The following is a 20,901-nucleotide window of genomic DNA, read 5'->3' as shown; positions in this document are numbered from 1 at the left end:
TGAATGGATAAGACACACTCAAGATCTCACTTGATACTGGTCTGAGTAGTGTTCATTCACTGGCGCCAGTGTCCCAACACTAAACCATTCTGCAGCCCCTTACAACATCATTGTTTCCAACTACTCTTCCAAAACTACTTTCTCAAAAGTTTCCAACAATCTCTTAATGGCAGAAATCACAGCCCTGCAATCCTTGTCAACCTCTGCAGAGCTCAATGCTAATGTCAACCTTTACTTGTAACCCTCTTCTTCTTTGTGGTGGAATTCATTCCCTGGTTTTTCAATCTCTGTCATTTCCTTTTGGAACCCTCTCTGGATCCCCTTCGAATGCCTGTGCCCTAAGTGTAGGCTTTCAGTGTATCCAGAATTTGCTTCTGATGTTATAACCTCCTTCTAGACAGTCTCATCCACTCTGATATCTCAAATATCTCCTTTCTACAAATGGTTCCCAAGCCTACATCTTTAACTCAATCTTCCATCCTCTCGGCTAAACTTCAGATGCAAAGTTCTGCTAAACATCTCCACGTAGAAATTCTCCCATCACCTCAAACCTAATATGCTCTAAACTGAACTCTTTATCTCCCCTGATAAGCCTGCTCCTCGTCCTGTGATCACTGCCTCTGTTAAATTACCTCCACCTCACAGGCTTGCTGTATTTTGAAGTCCTCCTTTTCACTCAGTCCTCCTGTCCAAGCAGTTTCTCTCAAATATGTCAGTTCCTTTCAATTATCATTAGTTCAGAGTTTCACAATCTCTCATCAAGAATAATGTAGGTGCTTCCTAATGAAATGCAGCAACTCACCGCTCACTACACATTCCTCTACGCAATCACATCACAAAAATCCCTTGAGGCAGGTATTATCATTATCCCCATTTTACAGGTAAAGACATTGAAGCCCAAAGGGGTTTAGAGGGCTATTCAATGTCACGCCAGCCAGTATGTACCCAGTGCAATCCAAACAGACTGAAAAATCAGCTAGAAAATCTTTGAAGAATTTCCATCATGTTAGATGACCCTTTGGGTAGATTGTAAAGGTCTTCATGCATTTTATGAACCCGGGGAGAGTTAACTTTCTCTTGCTGTAGTAAATGCAGTCCCAAAGAGGGTGGAATGTCATTTGGAGCATGGACTCTGGGCATGAAATCTAGATAGACTCTGGCCTAAGCTTAGATCCCAGCTTTGCCATTTACAATCTCCATAACCTTGGGCATATTAGTGATCTCTCTGAGCCTCCATTTCTCCATCTGACAAATGAGAATAGTAAAATTTATTTCAGAGGACTGTAATGAGGATTAAATGAAATATTGGAAGAGAAGTATCTGGAGTGTTCCTGGCATATTGCACGTGCTCTGTAAACGGTCGTTATCATCATCATTATTCTGTAAAGCTACTCTAAACCAGACCAAAAAAACAGAAATATAATGAGATGATGTAAGGACAGGAGAAATAAATTGTTTTTTTAAAAAATACGATTTTGGAACAAATAAAACATACAAGCAAAATCTCAAACCTGAACAACCACTTAGCAATCCCAAACTAAGAAATCACGTCCATAAAGGCAGAATCTACTAAAGCAACATTTTATTTGGCTGTGCATCTATTTACAAATCATTGCCATTGTCTCTGAAAATTAAGAAATACAGTCTTCCTGTGATTTGGATTCTACATGACTTTGCAATTTTCACAAAGTTTCCCCTTCCCTTCTAGTCACAAAAAGCCGTTTCAGATCACCGAAAAACGGCAGTAGTAGACCGCTAGGATTTGAGGTTGGTCTTAGCACTCACAGGTACCGGTGGGAAGACGCCATGGTACTGTCAGTAGAAGGGCCATGCTCACGTGACAGTCCTGAGTCTATGGCTGCATCTTTTTTTTTATTTTTGGCCGCACCACGTGACTTGGGGGATCTTAATTCCCCAACCAGGGATCGAACGTGGGCCAAGGTCAGTGGAAGCGCAGAGCCCTAAGACCGCCAGGGAATTCCCAGCGGCTGCATCTATGATATCAGCCACGTTCAAGAGCCCATCAAAGAGAAGTCTACTTTCTGGGTAGTATGTTAGCAGGAGAAGGGCATTCAAACTGGAAAAATATTGACACGATAGTGTTCTCTATGTGGTTTAAGGAAGAAGTCAGCAGAGACATTATGAAACGTAGATTCCATTCTGAAAGAAAAGTGAGGCTTGAACTACAGTGAGAGAAGTGCCAGTCCCAGGGGAGTGTGACAGAGGCCAGTCCTCTAGTTCACTGGGATGGAAGTGGGGATGGGGAGTAAATGTTACTGAAGATGACTAACTTGGACATTGTCTCATGGTGGAAGGGTTATTTGAGGTTATAAAAAGGTTTGGAAAATATAAATCCATTAAAGACATACAATGCCCACCACCTCAAAAAAACATCTGAAGGAGTTCGACCTAAAATGGGATGTCTATGTTTTGGCAAGTCCAGGAGTAAAAAGAATGCTTCCACTGGGTCTGTTTTATTCTCTAATGCAAAACCTAGGCTTGCTTTCTTTGAAAGTTCAGTAAACTATCCCTACAAGTCCAAACATAGTCTCTGCCTTGGCAGGGAGGGGTGGGGAGAGACCTCTGCATAGTAAAATCTGGAGACAGGGGAAGCCAAGAGAAGATGGTGGCACCAACAAAGCACTTTCATCTTCAAAGCTCTTTATAAGTGTTAATTAATTAATCCTTCCCACACCCATATAAGGCAGTGAGAACAGATCAAAGAGACTCTGGGCAGAACTTGGCAGGATGAGCTCAGGGAGGCATATAACCCACTTATAAGGGCGTTGAATTAAAAATAAGGGCAATGAATTTTTCCCAGTAAGAGCTCTTCCCCCGTAAGTCCCCCTCCCTTTAAAAAATTCACCTTGAGAAGATATTCTAGATGAGAAAGATAATGTAGTAATAGGAAAGAAAACTTTATTGACCCCCCTGCCACTTTCTATAATTTCTATAATTAGAAAAGAAGATAAATAAGCTTTAATCCAAATAATCCTCATTGCTCCTGAGTTCATTAATACCACATCCCTTAGTAAGGAAAAAGAATCTGTTACATCAGAAAATGCCAGAAGATCAAGGAGAAAACAAGATTCAGCAGGAAACCAGAATTCAGATTGTTGGGGACAAGCTTACATAAGATAATGAAACTGGTTAGTTCATCGCTCTCATGACTTTGCTTGTTTATTTGTTCACAACTATGTGACAATAGATCTGGAACCCAACAGAACATTCAAATATTTTTTAAGAACATTAAAAAAATTCTAAAATTTCAAAACTAGGTACTAAGTATGAAAAAAATTGCACAAAACATATTTACCAATGTCCTTTAAGAAATTGACTTTTACCATGTATATAAGTATATATATGATGAATTAAATATACATTATCAAAAATATAAATGTTAAAAAGTTCAGTAAAGAAGAGGTAGTAAATATGATCACTGGTCAATAACTTACACATGTATATACTCTCTCTGTATATATTTAGTATAAATGAATTGGAAGAGTACAGTCAATTCTCAATAAGACAAGTTTCCATTATGGTTTGAAAGAGTGTGAAAAAAATGAAATTAATTAATATTGGCCAAGAATAACCATCCTCCACTTTGTGATAATATCTCCAACCAAATTAACTCTGGTCCTTTTCAGGAATGCTAATGAGAAGTTATAAGGCAAAGGGGATGGAAAAGGAAAGTATATTTTGAAACAACCTTCTTTGCCAAAGGCCCTAAAATAGGCAGCTTACAGACATCATAGGAAATTCACACAACTTTTCAGGGCAGGTCAAATATTTGGAGGTTTGCAGATATGTGGTCACTTCTCCAACTTCCCATAAGTCACTCTAAGAACCAGATGGGTCTGAAAATACGAGCTTTACAAATGGGACTTCCTGCTCTGAACTTCGACCTTGAGACTCATTCCCTTCTCCCCCACCTCCAACATGCCCAAGAGTCTTTTGCCCCATACTCCTACACTCCTCCTGTTTCTGGGAACAGCAGATTCCCTTTGGGAACCACTGTTCTCCATTCTTTCTCTAAAATGGTCTCTGGAGTAAGCCAACTCCTATATCCCTCCACATCCAGGGATGGGCACCGTTCCCAAATCTGACCAATCACTGTAGCTCATTCCCTTGGCCATAGTGACTGGTTGAGGAATAAGCATGTTTCTCAGGTCAGTCCAATAAACGTCAAACCTGGGGCTTGAGAATACAGCATTCTTTTCCACTAGTGTGTGCTGTGTTTGCCCTGAATGTGGAGATTAAGACACAAGCCAACACAATATACACGTTAATTTGAAAACAACTGCCATAAGTCTCTCTAAAACCATCTTTATAACTAATTTATGTTAGAAACATGTTCATATTTCAAAAGTGAATTTATTGAGAAACTGGGTAATGTGTGAAGTAAACATACATTATCAAATGACACAAAGGTTTAAACGTTCAGTAAGAAGAGATAGAAAATATGATCACTGGTTGATAATCTACCTCTATACTTAATACTTGAATAAAATGAAAAATGGCTGAAAATAGCTTCCTGCACTTTACTTGTGGCTAGGTAAAGCATTCCATGTCAACAAAAAAAACTGATGAGGAGGATTTTTTTTTTCCCTAACAGAGGGCTCCATTAAGTACTTCAATTCTGTGGGCTTCAAACATATGATAAATGGGAGGACAGTAGGCAATTGGGGTTTGGCACTATGTTTCCAAGTGCTTATTGTTATATTTTTGGTTGAATAAAAATTTTAGTGATACTTGACCCCAAATCCTCTTTCTTTAGTTATTTTAACACACATGGATAACAAGCAAAATGTAATTAGTGTTTTCTTACATATTTCATCAAAAAAAGATGTTTCTAAGATACATTTATAATAACCATACAATCACAACCTATTCAATCTTGGACCAGGAGTGAATTTTTGCCAAAGACAAGCCAAAATGGAAGGTCAAAGATATGGCCAAAACCACAGATAAGCTTTTGAGTTAAAATAGGGTCAGTCAATGAGAAACAGCACATGCGAGCCGTTTAGGGTGCTGGAAAAGTTGTACATCTTGGTCTGGGTAGTGGTTACACAGCTTTATTTCTGTAAACATTCATCAAGATTTAAGTACATTAATTGTATTTCATACATTTCAACTAAAGAACTAAAAATGAGGCCATTCTAGCTATCTCTATATAACAACGCTAACACAAATCCCTCCAAGAAAGGTAAAAATTCATAAAAGCATTGAACATTAAAAATAACAAATTTTTTCCAGAATCTGGGAAATATTTCTGGTGAAGACATGAGAGAATTGGAAACATGATCCATTGCCCACATACACTTTCCCCTTTGAATGCAATAGCACAGTCAGCTAGGCAGTAGATGGGAAGAAATTTAACACACATACACACACACACACACACACACACACATACACCATCTATCCTTAACTTGGTGATTGGATTTACACTACCAAAATCCTGAGCAGCCAGCTGGATCTACCTGATTGTGCTGGAATTACTTTCTGAGACTGAAAGTCATGACCTGCTCCAGCCCCCAACCTATTTCTAAAAAGAGCTAAATGCTTATGTGTCAATAAATTGAGCATCTTCATCTATGATTCAGAGCTTGATCTCACACAACCAATTATTCAGACACCACATTTCACCAAAACAGCATTCGAAGTAGGGGGTGGGGACTTCAACTTTATAAAAAGAGTGGGTTTTTTTTTTGTTGAAAGAGAGAAGAAAAGGAGAGAAAGAGAAATGAAATAAAGTGAGAATTTTGAAGTTTCCCTTTTCCCTGCATGTCTCTATGTGTCTCTTACAACCATGGGGACAGTGGGATGTGATGGAAACAGTTCCAACTTAGATCCTGCCGAGAGTGGTTGATTCTGGCACAACTCATCATTATCTTTAAGATTTCAGGCAAGTTATTTTCACTTCTCTCAGCTTTCGTTCCTTCACTGGGGGAATGTGGAGTTGTGTGTTGTGATGTGTAAAAGCACTTTACAACTGTAAAGTGGTACAAAAATGGAAGTTTTCAATGCAGCAGCTAGGGAGATCCTATGAAATCATGTCAGATCATGTCACACCTCTGCTCAAAACCTTCCAGCATCTTCCCTTCTCACTCAGAGGAAAGACCCATGTCCTGCCTCAATTTCAAAGCTCCTTCCCCCAAAGCTCTGCCCTCACTCCTCTTTGCTCCAGCCTCAGCAGCCCCCGAGCTCCACCCAGACCTGTTCTCACCTTGGGGCCTTTGCTGTTCCTTCTGTCTAGAATGTTCTTTCCCCAGGAGGCACAGGCTTGCTTCTTTATTCCCTTCAGGTTGCTACTCAGCACTTCGGTTCTCAGGGAAAACATTCTTGGCCACCCACCTAAAAGTCCCACCCTCCCTCCAGACTTCCTATTCCTCTCCCTGCTTTACTTTTTCTCCTTATCATTTAGCATTATTTATCTCATTCATTATCTCCCCACTAGGTTTCTCAAGGAACATACCCAGAGAACACTACCAGCTGGAATGCTAGAACAATGCCTGGCATATGATCGGCACTAAATATATATTTGTTGAATGAATGAACTTATTACCCACAGCCTCCTCTCCTCTTCTTAACCTTCTCCTTCATTTTTTACCCTTTTTCTTAAAAACCCTAAATCTTGTTCATGTCTCAAGGCTCATGCTTTCACCTCCTTAGTGAGGTCTTCTTCACTTAACTCCCTTCTTCCTCTTCCTCATCCTTAGTAGATCAATCCATCCCTTTCTGTCTTCCCCCATAGTGTATGGTTTACAATTCTTGTCCAGCATTTAGGTTTATCACATTGTATCACAGTTTCTGTGATCATCTGTCCCCATCCCACACACGGTGTTCAGGGTAGACTGTCCAAAATGATCATTTTAACTACCACAGTCCCTAATACATAGCAATCTCTCAATAGAAGATTGTTAAATGTATACATATGTATCTCATACATTTTATTTGTTATTTCCATTGGAAATGAAGCATGCAGTTTTCAGCCAATGTCCGGTTCTGTTTTACAGAAGATTATAGCAGCTCGCACACTCCTTGCTGCCCCCTCACCAACTCTAGGTAAGAACATTGAAAACTACCACTGCTTTCCATGAGGATCATTATTCTCTCCAAACACTCCATTGTGCTCTTATTCTCACATATTCCTTCTTATCAACCCCATTGTGATTAGGTACAGAAAACTGGGGATTTTTATAACTTTCACAGCATGTAGAAATATTTAAAATAAAACATGTAGGAGGAAAATTAAAATAAAATGTACTTCCAGAGAAGTATGTAGGAAAATAAAGATCCTCTTCAAACGAGACATCTCTGTTTAAACTCTCCAGATAATTCAAATATGGCTCTCATTTTCAATGACATCAATTCTTGAATTCTAATCTCCTCTTAACCTATATACATAATAACTGTTACAAACAAGAGAAACCAATGACTCTTTTTATAGCATCTTCATACAAAACCTTCAAACCATTTGTTCAGATGACTGATCTCAGTAAAGTGGGTGAAGGGCATTAATAGACATTTGAGAATCCCTGTAAATCCATCATCCTGAAAGACAGCGCAGTGCCCACAGTGACACCAAAGGGAGTGAAATGAAATATGCCATTGACTCTCCAGAGGTTAATCGATTATATTTCTGGTGCTACTTGGTTTGACATAACCAAATTTGCACTGAAAATCAAGTCATCTATCTTTGTTCTGGTCAACTGAAAAAATTTAATTCTATTTGACCTTTCCTGAGGTGCAAAGAAAAACAGATTCTTTTTTGAGCTGGACAACCCACTTTTATCTCTATTACAGACACCTGAGCAGTCCCAGCTCTGCTCTAATTCAAGAGCACTGAATGGCCCATGACAAATCTACTCACTTGCTATTGGGCCCCAAAGGCAGGAAGACTGGGGAACTTTATTTGTTTTAGTTTGAGATGATAAAGGAAAAACTTTTTAAGGAAGATTAAAGAGAGAGAAGACAAGAGAGAAAGAGTGATATGATACCCTGATTCACCACATATCAAGGCAGAAATAAATCTAGAGAAATCATTAGATTCCCACAATCAACCAATTTTTCTCACAGAAAAGGTTGCCAGAGTCCGATTCTCACAGTGGCCTCCAGAAAGCAGACTTGGCCCTCTGCTTCGATTTGTTTTTATTAACTTAATTTAGAACTTACTGGAGGGATGCTACTTTTTTTACAGAGGCTTTCTTCCCAGAAACACAGTGTATTTGAAGTTGTATTTCAATGGCTGTATACAAAGGGATTTTTCTTTCTCTTTCTCTCCCTTTCATGAACACACTCTTGCTCTCATTCTCTCTCTCACCAGTGCTCTGAATATCCTTTGTTGGATGTTTCAAACCTCTAATTTTTCACATTGTCCTGGACTGTCCCATGTTATAGGAGAACTCCTTCCCAGGGAAGAAATCGGGCCTGCTTCTCTGAGGACAATGGGTGAATTTGATACATTGAAAGTGGGAATAAATTTTTGCAGCCACTATTCAAGAGGAAAGTAAGTCAACTTGACATCAAAGAGCATGTGTGTCCACTCATTTTGGTAACCAAATTGCTAACCAAGCAAAGAGAATGAGTACCTGGAACGAAAAGTATTAGTCTATGGGGGAAAAAAGCCATTTGAATATGATACTATAATGTATATTTCACATACAGTCTTTGGGGATCTCAGGCTTATCACACATGTGATGTGTACTCATGGAAGGCATCAAAAAAAAGAAAAAAAAAAGTTTTTTTTAATATTTGGTTCTTACACTTGGTTCTTCCTCTGTATGTGTGTGCAGAAACTAAATCAAGCTCTTGGTTGTGTCGACAGAGATAGAAAAAGGTGGGTAGGTGGGGTTAGAATTTTCTTCCTTTTGCCATTGTACTTTACAGGATTTTTCTTTTCCTTAAATAAAAAAAGGTCTTTATTTGTGTCATTACTAACGGGAACTTTCCTAAGTTTTTACTGAGAGAGAATTCAAAATGTCAGGTCAATGCTTAAAAAATAATAATAAAGCTTTAAGAAGACATGCAATTCAGTCAAACCTCTCTTTTTTTAATGTGTAGAGACTTGGGTGGATGGTGATATCCCTCACATCAGTCCTGCTTCACAATATAATTGTTGTAATTATCTGAGGAAGGGAGTGACATAAATGCTGATGATTTTAAATTTAAGCAATCGTCCACTTTAGAAAGGTTGGTCCAATATGCGTTCTATAATACTTAGGGGACCATTTTTACCTTTTAAATAAGTGTTAGCAAATCTATGCTGGAACTTTAACAATTTCTGAAACATCATCATTTCCTTGAACCTCTCAAGAACACCACGATATAATACAGATTATAATAATAGTAATTTAATATATATTCTATAAGTAATATATTATGTATGTTATATAATGTAATATGAAAATCTTGTATTAAACATTTATACTAGGTAAGAGTCTTCTAGAGCAGAAACAAACACTGATCAAACACTAATAAAAATAAAGTTAATATTTGTTTACATACTTTGAGCACTTACCATGTGCCAGGCACTGTCTAAAGCACTTTATATGTTTTAACTCATTAACCTTAATGACAACCCTGAGAAGTAGCTACTGTTATTTCCCCATTTTCCAGATGAGGAAATGAAGGTACAGAGAGTTTAAATAAATTTTACAAAGTGTTCTGTGACGAGACACTGTTATAATAATAGCTGACATTTACTGAGTGTATATCACATGGCAAACACTATGCTAAATAGTTTAACGTACATTAAGTTTCTTAAACATCACAAAAATCCTCTGGGGTAGATACAGCTCTTGACCCTAATTTACACAAATATAAAGATCAAGTAGACTAAATGATCCCAAATATTAAGTTGTATGACAACTCTCAAGTTCAAAGAGGCCTACTGTGGAAACAAAATCTTGTCCTGACTTTTCCTACAGAGTCCTCTATTATTAGAAAAGGAAGAGGGGAAAGAGTGTCCATCTGCTGTGGTCCTTTCTCTAGGGCCAGAATTGGGGCAGGTTCCCCTTTGTGTACGATATCTGGCTGAATGCTCCCAACAACCTGGTATGCAGGGATTATTAGTCCCATTTTACAGATGAGGAAGCAGTTTCAGAGTAATATTATTCAAGATCCACAGCTACTGAGAAGCAGAACCAGGATTCACACCCAAGTCCTTCAATACCAAACTCCCCATGTAGCCACTCCATGGTTACCTCTCTAGGCTCTTGATCTAGAAGAACATTGAAGATCCTGAAGCACTTCCTATGAGCACGGTTTCCCTTGGTGTACCTCAAAGTTGGGGGGATAGAAATTGAGGAGAGTGAAGGAGGCAAAGGGGGATTATCCACTCTTTATTTCCATCTGTATTTTAGTGGTGATGACATGAACTAAAGCTATTTCAGTACATTGTGATGAACTCTAGCAAACCAAAATAAATGAGCTTTTATATGCATTAAATATGTGACAGATAGGACAACACTTCTGTGGGGGACAATCTTTTAAGTGCCTCCCAATATTTCTTTCTTCCTGATATTCATGCCCTTGTGCACTCCCCTCCCCTTGAGAATGGACTTGCTTCTAATCAATATGAATAAGGAACATGGCAAAAGTGATGCGAGGTCATTTCTGAGATTATGTAATAGAGGACTGTTACCTGTGTTTTGCTAGCATTCTCTCTTTCTCTTGCCTTCTTAGCTTTCTGCCCTTCATGAAGAGAACTGTCATGTTGAAGAGACCCATGTGTCAAGGAACTGAGAGGTGCCTCCAGCCAATGGCCGGTGAGGACCTACAGCCCTCAGTCTAACAGCCCACTAAGTACTAAGTCCTCCAACAACCATGTGAGCCAGCTTAGAAGTAGATCCTTCCCCAGTCGAGCCTTTGGCTTAAACCACAGTCCTGGCCAACGCCTTGATTGTGAGATACCCCAAAAGCAGAGAACCCAGCTTAGTTCTCTTAGATTCTCAACCCACCATACAAACTGTGAGATAATAAGTGTGGTTTGTTTAAAGTTATTAAGATTTAGGGTAATTAAGTCCACAATGATAGATACCATATAACCTCCTTCTCCCATAAAAAGTTCTTCCAGGGAAATATTTGAAGTCATTGTTAATTTGACATGACTCATTTCCATCTACAAGGAATGAAGAATAAGGATTTCAGAAATCTCAAAGGGTAAAGATAGCCATTCTGTTTTTATCACCTCACTATTGCTGGAAAAGTCTATAAGCAGTAGACTTAGGGCCAAAATACCTGGCTCTTCCAGGAGATCTAAATCAGTTATTCTCTCTGGGACTTGCACTGCTCTTTGATAAAGTGGGGTGAAGGTGCTTGTTAGGATTAGAGGTGAAATTCCTTCCAGCATGAAAGGGAAATGTGGGAGGATCTGCAAGTGCACTGAGGACTTTTAAAGGTGTGACTGTTCACTGATAAACAGCAGTTAGGAACGTTGCCACCTAATCAGTATATAAGACTTGCCTTTCTCCCTTAGAGTGGATAAAAACACAAAATGTGGCCCAATGAGCCATATCATTGAGTCAACATCTTGTTAGGACCCTACTTCAGACCAGCCAGTTCCAGCAGTGACCCAGTGGGCTGGGCACAAGCCAGCATTGATGTCCCCACCCCCAACCCCACCCCGTGTCTGGAGACAACCATGCCTTCATCAGGGAGTTCGTTCAACCCTCTGAGACACAATGGTACGCACATCAGGTGTCCTCTGTTCATAAGTTATATGCTGTGTGACAAAATCATATCCCCAAGCTAAATCAAGGCCACTGGAAAAGGAGCTAACTCACTAGAAAACCAGGTATGGCCTGGAAGTAAAATATCTAAACAGCCATCATGTTTGAACAGTTTTATGCTTTACAGACACAGATAAGAGTTTTGTGAGTCCCTGGCATTGTAATGATTTCAAGAAGTCTAACTCTGAAGTTCTGAGTGACAGAAAACCCTGCCGTGAAATAGTAGCCTTCAATAAAGACATTCTTTTCAAGGTAGAGAATGATTTGGGAGAGATGTAGGGAGATCGTAAACCATTTCTAATCTATGTAGGGAAAAATCTAATAAAAAGCTAAAATTACTTCTTCTTATGATCTTCACAGTTTCACAGTTGGATAGACATCCAGAGATTCACTGTAAGGGAGTGGTGATTTGCCTTCGTTTCTATGTACGAACATATGCCTTTTCGATCACGAAACAGCCTGGTATATGATTTTGAGACTCAATAACTGTTAAGCATTTCATTTGTGTTATTTCGGCAGGCGTTGCTTCGATTGTCTTATTAAATCAGATTAGTTTTATAGTGTAAATGCAAGCAACACGGACACACAGGCAACTCAGGTCTCCATTGTTTCTTAAGTGAACAATATCCTTCCCTCTTTCAACTGTTTAGCAATTACACAATGAATCCAATCACTATAGACAGCCAACACAAATAAGTCAGACATAACTGATTTCATATGAAGTAATAAATATGTAATGGACCTTTACCGCTTCTTAGCATGAATTCTGCAGGCAATTGACTCCATCCTCCTTTTCCCTCTTGTGTCTGGAAGCAGCTGAAAACAGTAGCCAAAAGAAAAACGTACGGCGAGTAAGCCTTAGTTGGTGAACATTTATTTTGGAGACCATCAGAGAAATAATTTTGTCTGTGGTATTTTCCTAGCTACTGTTCAACAGCTCGATCATGCATGTCACTTCCAGTGTACAGTATACATCTCTGATATTTAAAACCTTGGAATCAATTGTTCCTGGTTCTGAAATCTTTGAGTATTCATTTGTCAGTCTTTCCTTTCTTGATGTGTGAGGGTTTCTTCTATGTAATCACTCTTTCAGACACGAGCAAGTGGTTGCAGTATTAGGACAAATTCATGAGATCAAAACTGCCTGGAAATATATTGAAGTGTCTGATCTTGTTCCAGGAACTAACGCTTTGTTGAAATTCAATACAGTGTATTTTACTAGCATATATTTAATGTACATTAACGGAAAGGGTTTGAAACAACAAATTTTAATGCTAATTTATAAGGTGCTATTTCCAGACACGGCTTACAGGATCCTCTTTAAACAATACTAAACTCCTACTACCACGAACACTACCAGAAATAATAGCAACATCCCTTACAACACTTTTGAATTTACAAAGCACTTTTATATGAGACTTAAAAGCCCTGTGAGAGAGATAGTACAAAACATTTTTCCAATTAGCAGATGAGGGAATTGAGACCAGGAAGGGTAAAATCACTGGCTTATAGTTAGCAAAAGGCAGAAATGTAATTAGAACCCAGACTCTATAGCAAGAAAATCCAGCATGCTTTATAGGATAAGAGGACCAAACTTAATCTAAAATAGAAAAGCAAAATAGCAACAGTAATAATGTTGACATTTTTCTCATAACTGGGCAAGACTAAAATAGAACATGGGTAACATTTGAATGTAGCAATTGGGAAGAGATGAGGTTCATTTGGCAATATGAGTAGAGATTTTCTATCTAAAAAAAGCACTGAGACTCATCTATGGACCTCTTGGTCCTCTCAGTTTCCATTAGCTGCAAAGGAGCCAGCTACCTGAAAAGCTACCAATAAGCATCTCTTAGTGGGACAGAGAAGGTCGATGCCTTCACTTGACTGTCTTCAGCTTTTGTGATCATAATCCCTGAAACATGTTCAGCTCCTTACAATTGACCAAGCACTGCTCTATACATGATTGTATTCAGTTCCCACAGGAACCTTATGAAAAGGCCAGAGCAGATTCCATCCTCCTCATTTATTCCTCCTCATTTATTCCGTGTCACTCATCCGTGCACTCAGTTAGTAAATCACAGGTGGTGGGTTTAGAATTTTAGATTGCCGATGCCCTGTCTGAAGCTGATCTGTCTATAACAGAGCCTTATTAACCACTCTATCAGTCAGGGTCTGATCAGGAGACAGTTTGCCAAGGTTACTTGAGCAGAAAGAGTTTAATTATAAAAATGAAGTAGGTAAGCAGTGACATCAGCCAAAATAAGACATCAACCAAATCTGTCTTGCTAAGAGATGCTTTTTGGGAATATCACAGGTAGCTGGCTCCTTTGCAACTGCGGAAACTGAGGGGACCAAAAGATTTATATTTGAGTCTCAGTTCTTTTCTTTTTTTTCTTTTTTTTTATTGGAGTATAGTTGTTTTACAATGTTGTGTTAGTTTCTGCTGTACAGCAAGGTGAATCAGCTACACGTATACATCTATCCCCTCTTCCTTGGATTTCCTTCCCATTTGGGTCACCATCCGTTCTTTTCTTACATAGAAAATCTCTACTCATATTTCCAGAGGATCTTTATCTCCTAGATACTCTTCATCTACCTCCATAACTGAAAAGCCAGAAAAAGAACACTAAAGTATCACAGAGGTAACAACTGCAGGAAGCAGCTACCACCCCTAGGACTGGGAGAACAAAAGTTGGAATTCTGAAATAAAATTATTAAACTTCTAGAATCTTGGCAAGGAGCCCTATAGAAGGGGCACAGACCTCTGAGGAAAAGTCACCGTCCATCAGGTACTCTTGTCCTTAAGGGGTAAATGAGGATGGTTCTAGCAAAGCTGCAAAGTTGGAAAAGCTGCAAATTGGACTCACCAGCTGCCACAGGAAAACCCTGTCACTACTAAATTAAGAAGCATTGCTAGGGTCACCCTCGCAGAAACTAGAAGCATAAAGGAAGAAGCATTCTCTTCTTTCTCCTCCAGACTTGCAACCGGTCCCTAGTGTCCCGTGTTAGCACAGCATAACAAAGAACCAGCTGGCAAAACAGAAATATGGTTTGTATGGTCCCAGCTCCAGCACCACCTAACAGAGGATAAAAATGTGGGTTGAGGGCTTAGAGACAGTAGCTACAATCTGACACCATCCACACCTCTGGTTCTCCGCCGCCATACATGTCCTCTACAGTTATTTGAACTTCCATACCACAATAAAAACAAGTCTATGCTTCAGTCTGCCAAGATACGACCGTTTTCCTACAAAGACACTCTCACCCTCTTCCCCAAATGAGGAGACAGAAAGTCCTGAGAGGCTTTGCATCCATTTCTGTGCTATGCCAGTTACCCCTCAATTTCAGTCAAGGTCTTTTCTGGATATACTTTTACCTAATCACTAATTTGTAAAGTTAACCTCCAACAAACCTCCTGTAAAATAGTAAGAGGCAGGGGAGAGAGAGAAGATGAAAGTAGATAATACACATGTAACAAGTAAAAAAGAAAATACCTATATTTTCTATCACTGTTACTGATCACGAGGTCATAATGGATATTTGTAACTGCAGCTGGGATACACCCTTTGATCAACACCATCCTGATTTTTTGTCCACATTCCCAGGTTAGCACTACTGGAGAGAGAACATTTCCAAAGGCTGCCAGAGGCTGATATCATTTGCATCTGTGGTTTAGAAGTTTTGTGGTTAATTTTTATATTTAGATATTTATTCTCTGTAATTTGCAGAGAAGCATTGGACCTCATTCTCTGGTCCCCAGTTCAAATCCCAGGTCCCTATAATTCTGCAGAGAGAGAGAGTCTGGGAACACAATATTCAGAGACAATTATAGGGTCTTATTAGAGAGGGGGCATAGTGAGGTGGAGAGGTTTGTAGAAGCTTCTGTTCCCTCTGGGCTTCAGAGGAGAAGCTCTGGGTTCAGAATCTCCATTTCCATCCAGTGCTGGCTGCCAGAGACCAAAGGCCCCTCCCAGTGCCTCACCATTACCCACACTCTGACTTCTGGCAGCCAGCTTGTTCCTATGTGCAGAGAGCCAGCTTGGACAGCTGTGGAAGTGCCATGCCTGGCATTTGAGAAAAATACCAAAGGGAAGATATCAGAAGGATGGTCCCATTCCCTGCTGCCACCTTCCTAACTCACTCTCCGTGTCTCACGCTCTTTTACCTCAGTTATTGCAATAGATTTTTGTAATGCCTGGCAAAGAGTAGATACTGATTAAATTTTTTTGAACAGGTAGATAAATGGATGGATAAATCATTGTAATATGTCCCCTTACCTGCAATCTCTTTCCTTTCTAATCCATCCTTCATGATAGCAGAGAAATTATCTTAAATACGTATCATATCATATTTCATCCACACTCCACTCCACAAACAAACAAGAGACCTTCAATGGCTCCCCTTACTTCCAGAATATTAAACTAAATTCCTTAGCACAGAATGAAAGTGTGACCCTTATACCACTGCCCACTACTTGCCTTCACTCACCTGGATCTCCAGCCACACCAGTCACTAGCTAGGTTACCTTGGGAGGTTATTTAATTTCACGAGTCTCCGTTTTCTAATGCTTCAAATATAGGACCAAAAACATCAACTACACATTTCCTCTTGCCCTTCTGCTTCCTCCACACCTAAGCATACTTCACTTTCAAGATTTTCACCATTTAGAAATAGCCATTTCTTTTGGGGGGGTGGGGAGGGGTTAGTTCCCTCATAGTACTTTCTATATATTTTAATCTATGATTAATTCTGCCTTACTTTATTGTTATCCATTGTCAATTCTTATCTCTTTTACTAGACTGTGAGCTCCTTGAGGCCAAGGACTCTTTTTAACCATTATATTCTCTATAGCACTTAGCCTTGTGCTTGAACATAGCAGATTTCTTTCAATAACTCCTTGAATGGATTGGCTATGAGAGGCATAGACAGACTCTTAACAAGATGTGATTATAGAGATATTGAGAAGGCAGTGTGTTCTGTTCCCTCCCCCCATCTCCAAATTCTTTCACCCTGAATTTCTCACTTTTTAAAAATTCCACCATCACAGAATCATTCCTTTAGCTTAAATCCTTGTCTTCTAAGAAGTAAACTAGACATGGTGGTTAATCAATCCCTCCTGAAGAGTGGCAACACCCCTCTTTCTGGGGTCATACTTCTAAGTAAGAACATGTGTATCTGACCCTTTCTGGGAAGCAGATTTTCATAGACATGAGAGCCTGGTGCTACCAAGACACCAGATTTGAAGACACAGAGATGGGAGTCCGGGAACACCAAGATAAATTCCAACCACGTCATAATCTTGCCCAGACCAGTCCTGACTGGTGGTCCCCAAGAGCCTCCCAGGTGGTCTATAGATGGATTTCTTGAGGAATTAATGTTTATAGTATGACTGTGTCTTTGTTTTGTTTCTGGAATGAATTAATCATTTAGCGAGGATAGTGAAAGAGGATCAGAGGATGGCTTTCAACAAAAGCGGCTCTTTTTGTCTCATTAGTACTTGAGAAAACATTTGGCTCTGTAGAATGTAAGTAGGTGAAATGCATCAATTACAGGGTCTTCTCCCCTGACAAAATGATACAAAAGAAGGAAAAGTGTGAGATCACTGTCATCTTTCCTCCTAATGTTACACAGAGTTGCTATCTAGAGTAAACCCTTGTCAGCATTAGGTTATCTGCTCCCTTGAGGATGTCCTGTTATTTTAGGCCTCCAAGTCATCTTTCAGGCGACCTATTTCATCTAAAAGACTGTTTCTTGCTCTTCTGCCCAGAAACTCTGATTCACTCTTCAAAATTCAAGTCAAGCACCATTTCTCCTCGGGAGCCTTTTCTGACTTCTCCAGATAAGTGTTGATATCGACTTATGTTCTATTGATTATTTCTTTTAGAGCCAATATTATTGGAATTGAAATTATACATTGACTTGTCTTTCTATTTCAGTTGTTTATTATTGTGTAACATACCACCCCAAAATTAACTAGCTTAAAACAACATTTTTTTAAAAATTTCTCATAATGACATGGGTCACCTGGGTTCATCAGGGCAGTCCTGCTGTTGCATGAGCGTGGCAGTAGCTGAGGTCACTCAGGTAGCAGCACTCAGCAGGGGCACACTTGGAACAGGAACATCTACGGTTGACTCTCATTCTCCAAGGTCCCTCTCCACATGGTGGTCAATCGCTCCATAGCCTTGCTTGGGCTCCTTACAGCATGGCAGCTGTACTCCAGGAGAGGAGTAGGAGAAGCTGCTATACTTCTTAAGGGCTAAGCCTAGAACAGCGTCACTTGCTTCCCTTTCATTGATGAAAGCAGATCACAAGTCTATCTCAAATTTAAAAGGAAAAAGACTCTTTCCAGGCTAGAATCATGCTACAAGTTAAAGATCTGCTTAGGGGATAGTAATCTTTCAGAAATTAGGAAGAATGTATAAAGATGTGCCAGAAGGAATTTAAAATAAAAGGTAAGAAAAGACATTCCATAACCCACATTCTGAAGTTTCGAAATGTTCTGGCTTTAACATGGCTCAAGAAGAACAAGAGGGGGTAGAGAGAAGCTACCCAGCAAAAGTCCAACAGATATGGGCTTCACCTAAAATCAGGACTCAGGCCACTTGATACATTTAATATATTTAGATACATTTTTTAAAATAGTTTTATCTAATACATGATTGTGCATGGTCCAGTAAGATCTAACAACCAGAATGTCAGGTTATTTGGTCTAAATTTGAAATACTTTTTTTTCATTTGTTGCAGGCAGAGTACATGCAACTCAAGGAAAAATACAAGATTTAACAATACCAGGTCAGTCATTTTCTGGTTCAATGTTGTCAGTCTTGATATTGTAATTCTTGATTTAGTACATTCATGTCTTTTGATCCTCTCACTGAGGTGTTTGTCTAAATAGAAGAGAAAAAAATGGGTCTTCCTGGACCCAGGTCTCCAACTCTTGCTGAGATGTTTAGCCAATCCTCTGAAACCTCACCTTTCCCTGTCTAGTGGGCCTTCTGGATCACACGTGGATTTCGTGTGAAGTAATTTTGGACATTTGCAGAGGGTACTTGTGGGGCATTCTGTGGTGTTTGCCAAGATCCCCCTGAGGGACTGAAGCACTCGGTTCAGGACATACCTTTGGCAGTATATCCTAAATGTCCATCCCTACAATATCTCTGCTTTTCTCCTTTGTGTTTTTCAACATCATCTAGGCCTGGCCTTCCAAATAATTTATCTTGTTCCCATCTAAGACTCAACCAAAAAGTCTTTACTAATAAATATCTAAAATTTCAGTACGTACCTAGTGGATGTTCAAGAGCGGACTAATGATTAATTCTTGACTTTCCTTCTGGTGTTTCAAGATTCTTCCAAGTCTTCTCTTTTGCTGCTACGTAACTCCCTAGATGAGCTGTTTCTCCTCTTTCTCCTTTTTCTTCACATTAAAACCTTTAGTAAAAACAACTCACTGAGCCACATGTTGAGATACAGCACCAGTTGGATTACTGGGTCCCCTACCCCCCCCCCCCCACCAATGTACACAGCAATGCAGCTGTCTGGTCTCTCTCATGATGATACAACAATCAATCTTCCTTAAGAGGACATTTATGAAATAACTATGTTCAGGGCTTTTCACTTTTGTTTTTGCTTTTATAAATTCCATCCATTGGCCATCCCATAGCAACCTGAATACATAAGAAATAGTAACAAAAATTTAAAATATCATATGAACTCAAACAAAACTATTAATACCTCCCCAATAATTTGCATTAAGGTTGATGACATTCAATATGTAGAGCAGAAAGTTCTTACCTAACTGGTTTAGAGCTGCCAGCGTGGGTACAATAGAAATGTTATACAGTTTCCAAAGCCACGAGTCAGAGATTTTACTTGCTATTTCAGGAAGTAGCCAATATACTATATTGTTTCACCTGTCTTGACCCTAAGACACGGAACCATGACTGGCTGGTAAACACTCCCATCAACACAAATAGAAACTCTGTGCCCAGATTAACAAGGTAATTATTCCACAGTTCTTCATGCTTCTCTGATTTATCTGGATTATCGATTAGAATTCACTTTGAGGCTCTTTGTTTTGAGAAAGATATTTATTGGTCCATGTGAGTGAAAATTCCATGGCTGTGCTGAATTGGACATGACAGGACATAGGGTCCACATTATGCTATCAAGGTCTCTTTTTTTCTATTTCTGGGCTCAGCCTTTCATCCATTCTGATAAACTCAGTGAAGAGGTAGGATGGCAGCAGCACCTCCAGCCCCCAAATTCTCTCATGCTTGAGGCTCAGCAGAAAAGCTCAAACACAAGTCCCACACAAGTTGGATCACATTCATCCTGATAAGCATGACTGGTTGTACTCATAACAAAGCAATCTTTCGAGCCAGTGGGATGGAATGTGCTGATTGGTTTTGGCCATGTGTGCACAGGCTTCAAGATGGGAGCCCAAGGTAGCTTCTGCTCTTTGAAAATACGTGGGTAGAGAAAGGTTGGGGATTTCTCAGAAAAAAATCAGGTTAGGTACCAGCAGTTGTATGAATGGCATCTCAACTGATGGACAAGTTCCTGCCCTCATGGAGCTCACATTCTAAAAAGCAAAAGAGACAATAAACAGAACACTTATAAAAGATAATGTCAAACACTGTTAAGTGCTCTAAAGAAAATAAATAGTGCAATAAATCAGATGAGATGGTCAGGAAAAGCTTATCCCTGGAGGTAACTTCTCCATATAGGATTATATTCCGGCAAGTGTGGCTTGGATTTATGTAATTCTTTAGTAAGTATGAATAATTTCTTAGGTTATTTAGCCCAAGTGTTTCTTAAGCATTGTTCAGTTTACTGGAGACATTTCATACAGATTTTCAACAGATGCTGGCAAATCTAAATATTTGTTCAGTTCTTACGGTTGTTTGCTGAGGGCAGTATTTTGTGTTTTTAGATAATTGCGTTTGTTTGCATGTGACCTTGGTTTGTTGCAACCAATTGTTTGATGATCTCAAATTTGTCTGAGATCAGTACAGTGAGAACCTTTCTGTTGTCTTTTCCATTTTAATTCTTTCCTTCATCTGATAATTACCATTGTCTAAAGAACTACAAAAAGGGCCAAAGTAAGAAAAGACACACATGGAGATCTATTTTAAAAACTAATTTGGGCAACTGATTTAATTAT

The 20,901-nt window shown here is 39.3% G+C and overlaps 1 protein-coding gene across 1 annotated transcript in view; it reads right to left on the bottom strand.

Annotated features, from left to right (window-relative positions):
- Positions 1-5,408: 5,408 nt before the first annotated feature.
- LOC309630725 (uncharacterized protein) overlaps positions 5,409-20,901 on the bottom strand; it is a 99,798-nt gene continuing 84,305 nt past the window's right edge. The window contains exon 5 of the mRNA XM_082396297.1: positions 5,409-20,319. Coding sequence (XP_082252423.1) covers positions 20,279-20,319 — 41 coding nt within the window. The 3' untranslated portion in view covers positions 5,409-20,278. The remainder of the gene's footprint in view (positions 20,320-20,901) is intronic.

The sequence above is a fragment of the Balaenoptera borealis genome, assembly GCF_965194805.1.
Source record: "Balaenoptera borealis genome assembly, chromosome: 6".
Taxonomy (NCBI): Eukaryota; Metazoa; Chordata; class Mammalia; order Artiodactyla; family Balaenopteridae; genus Balaenoptera; species Balaenoptera borealis.
This window is presented reverse-complemented; position numbering and strand designations above follow the sequence as displayed.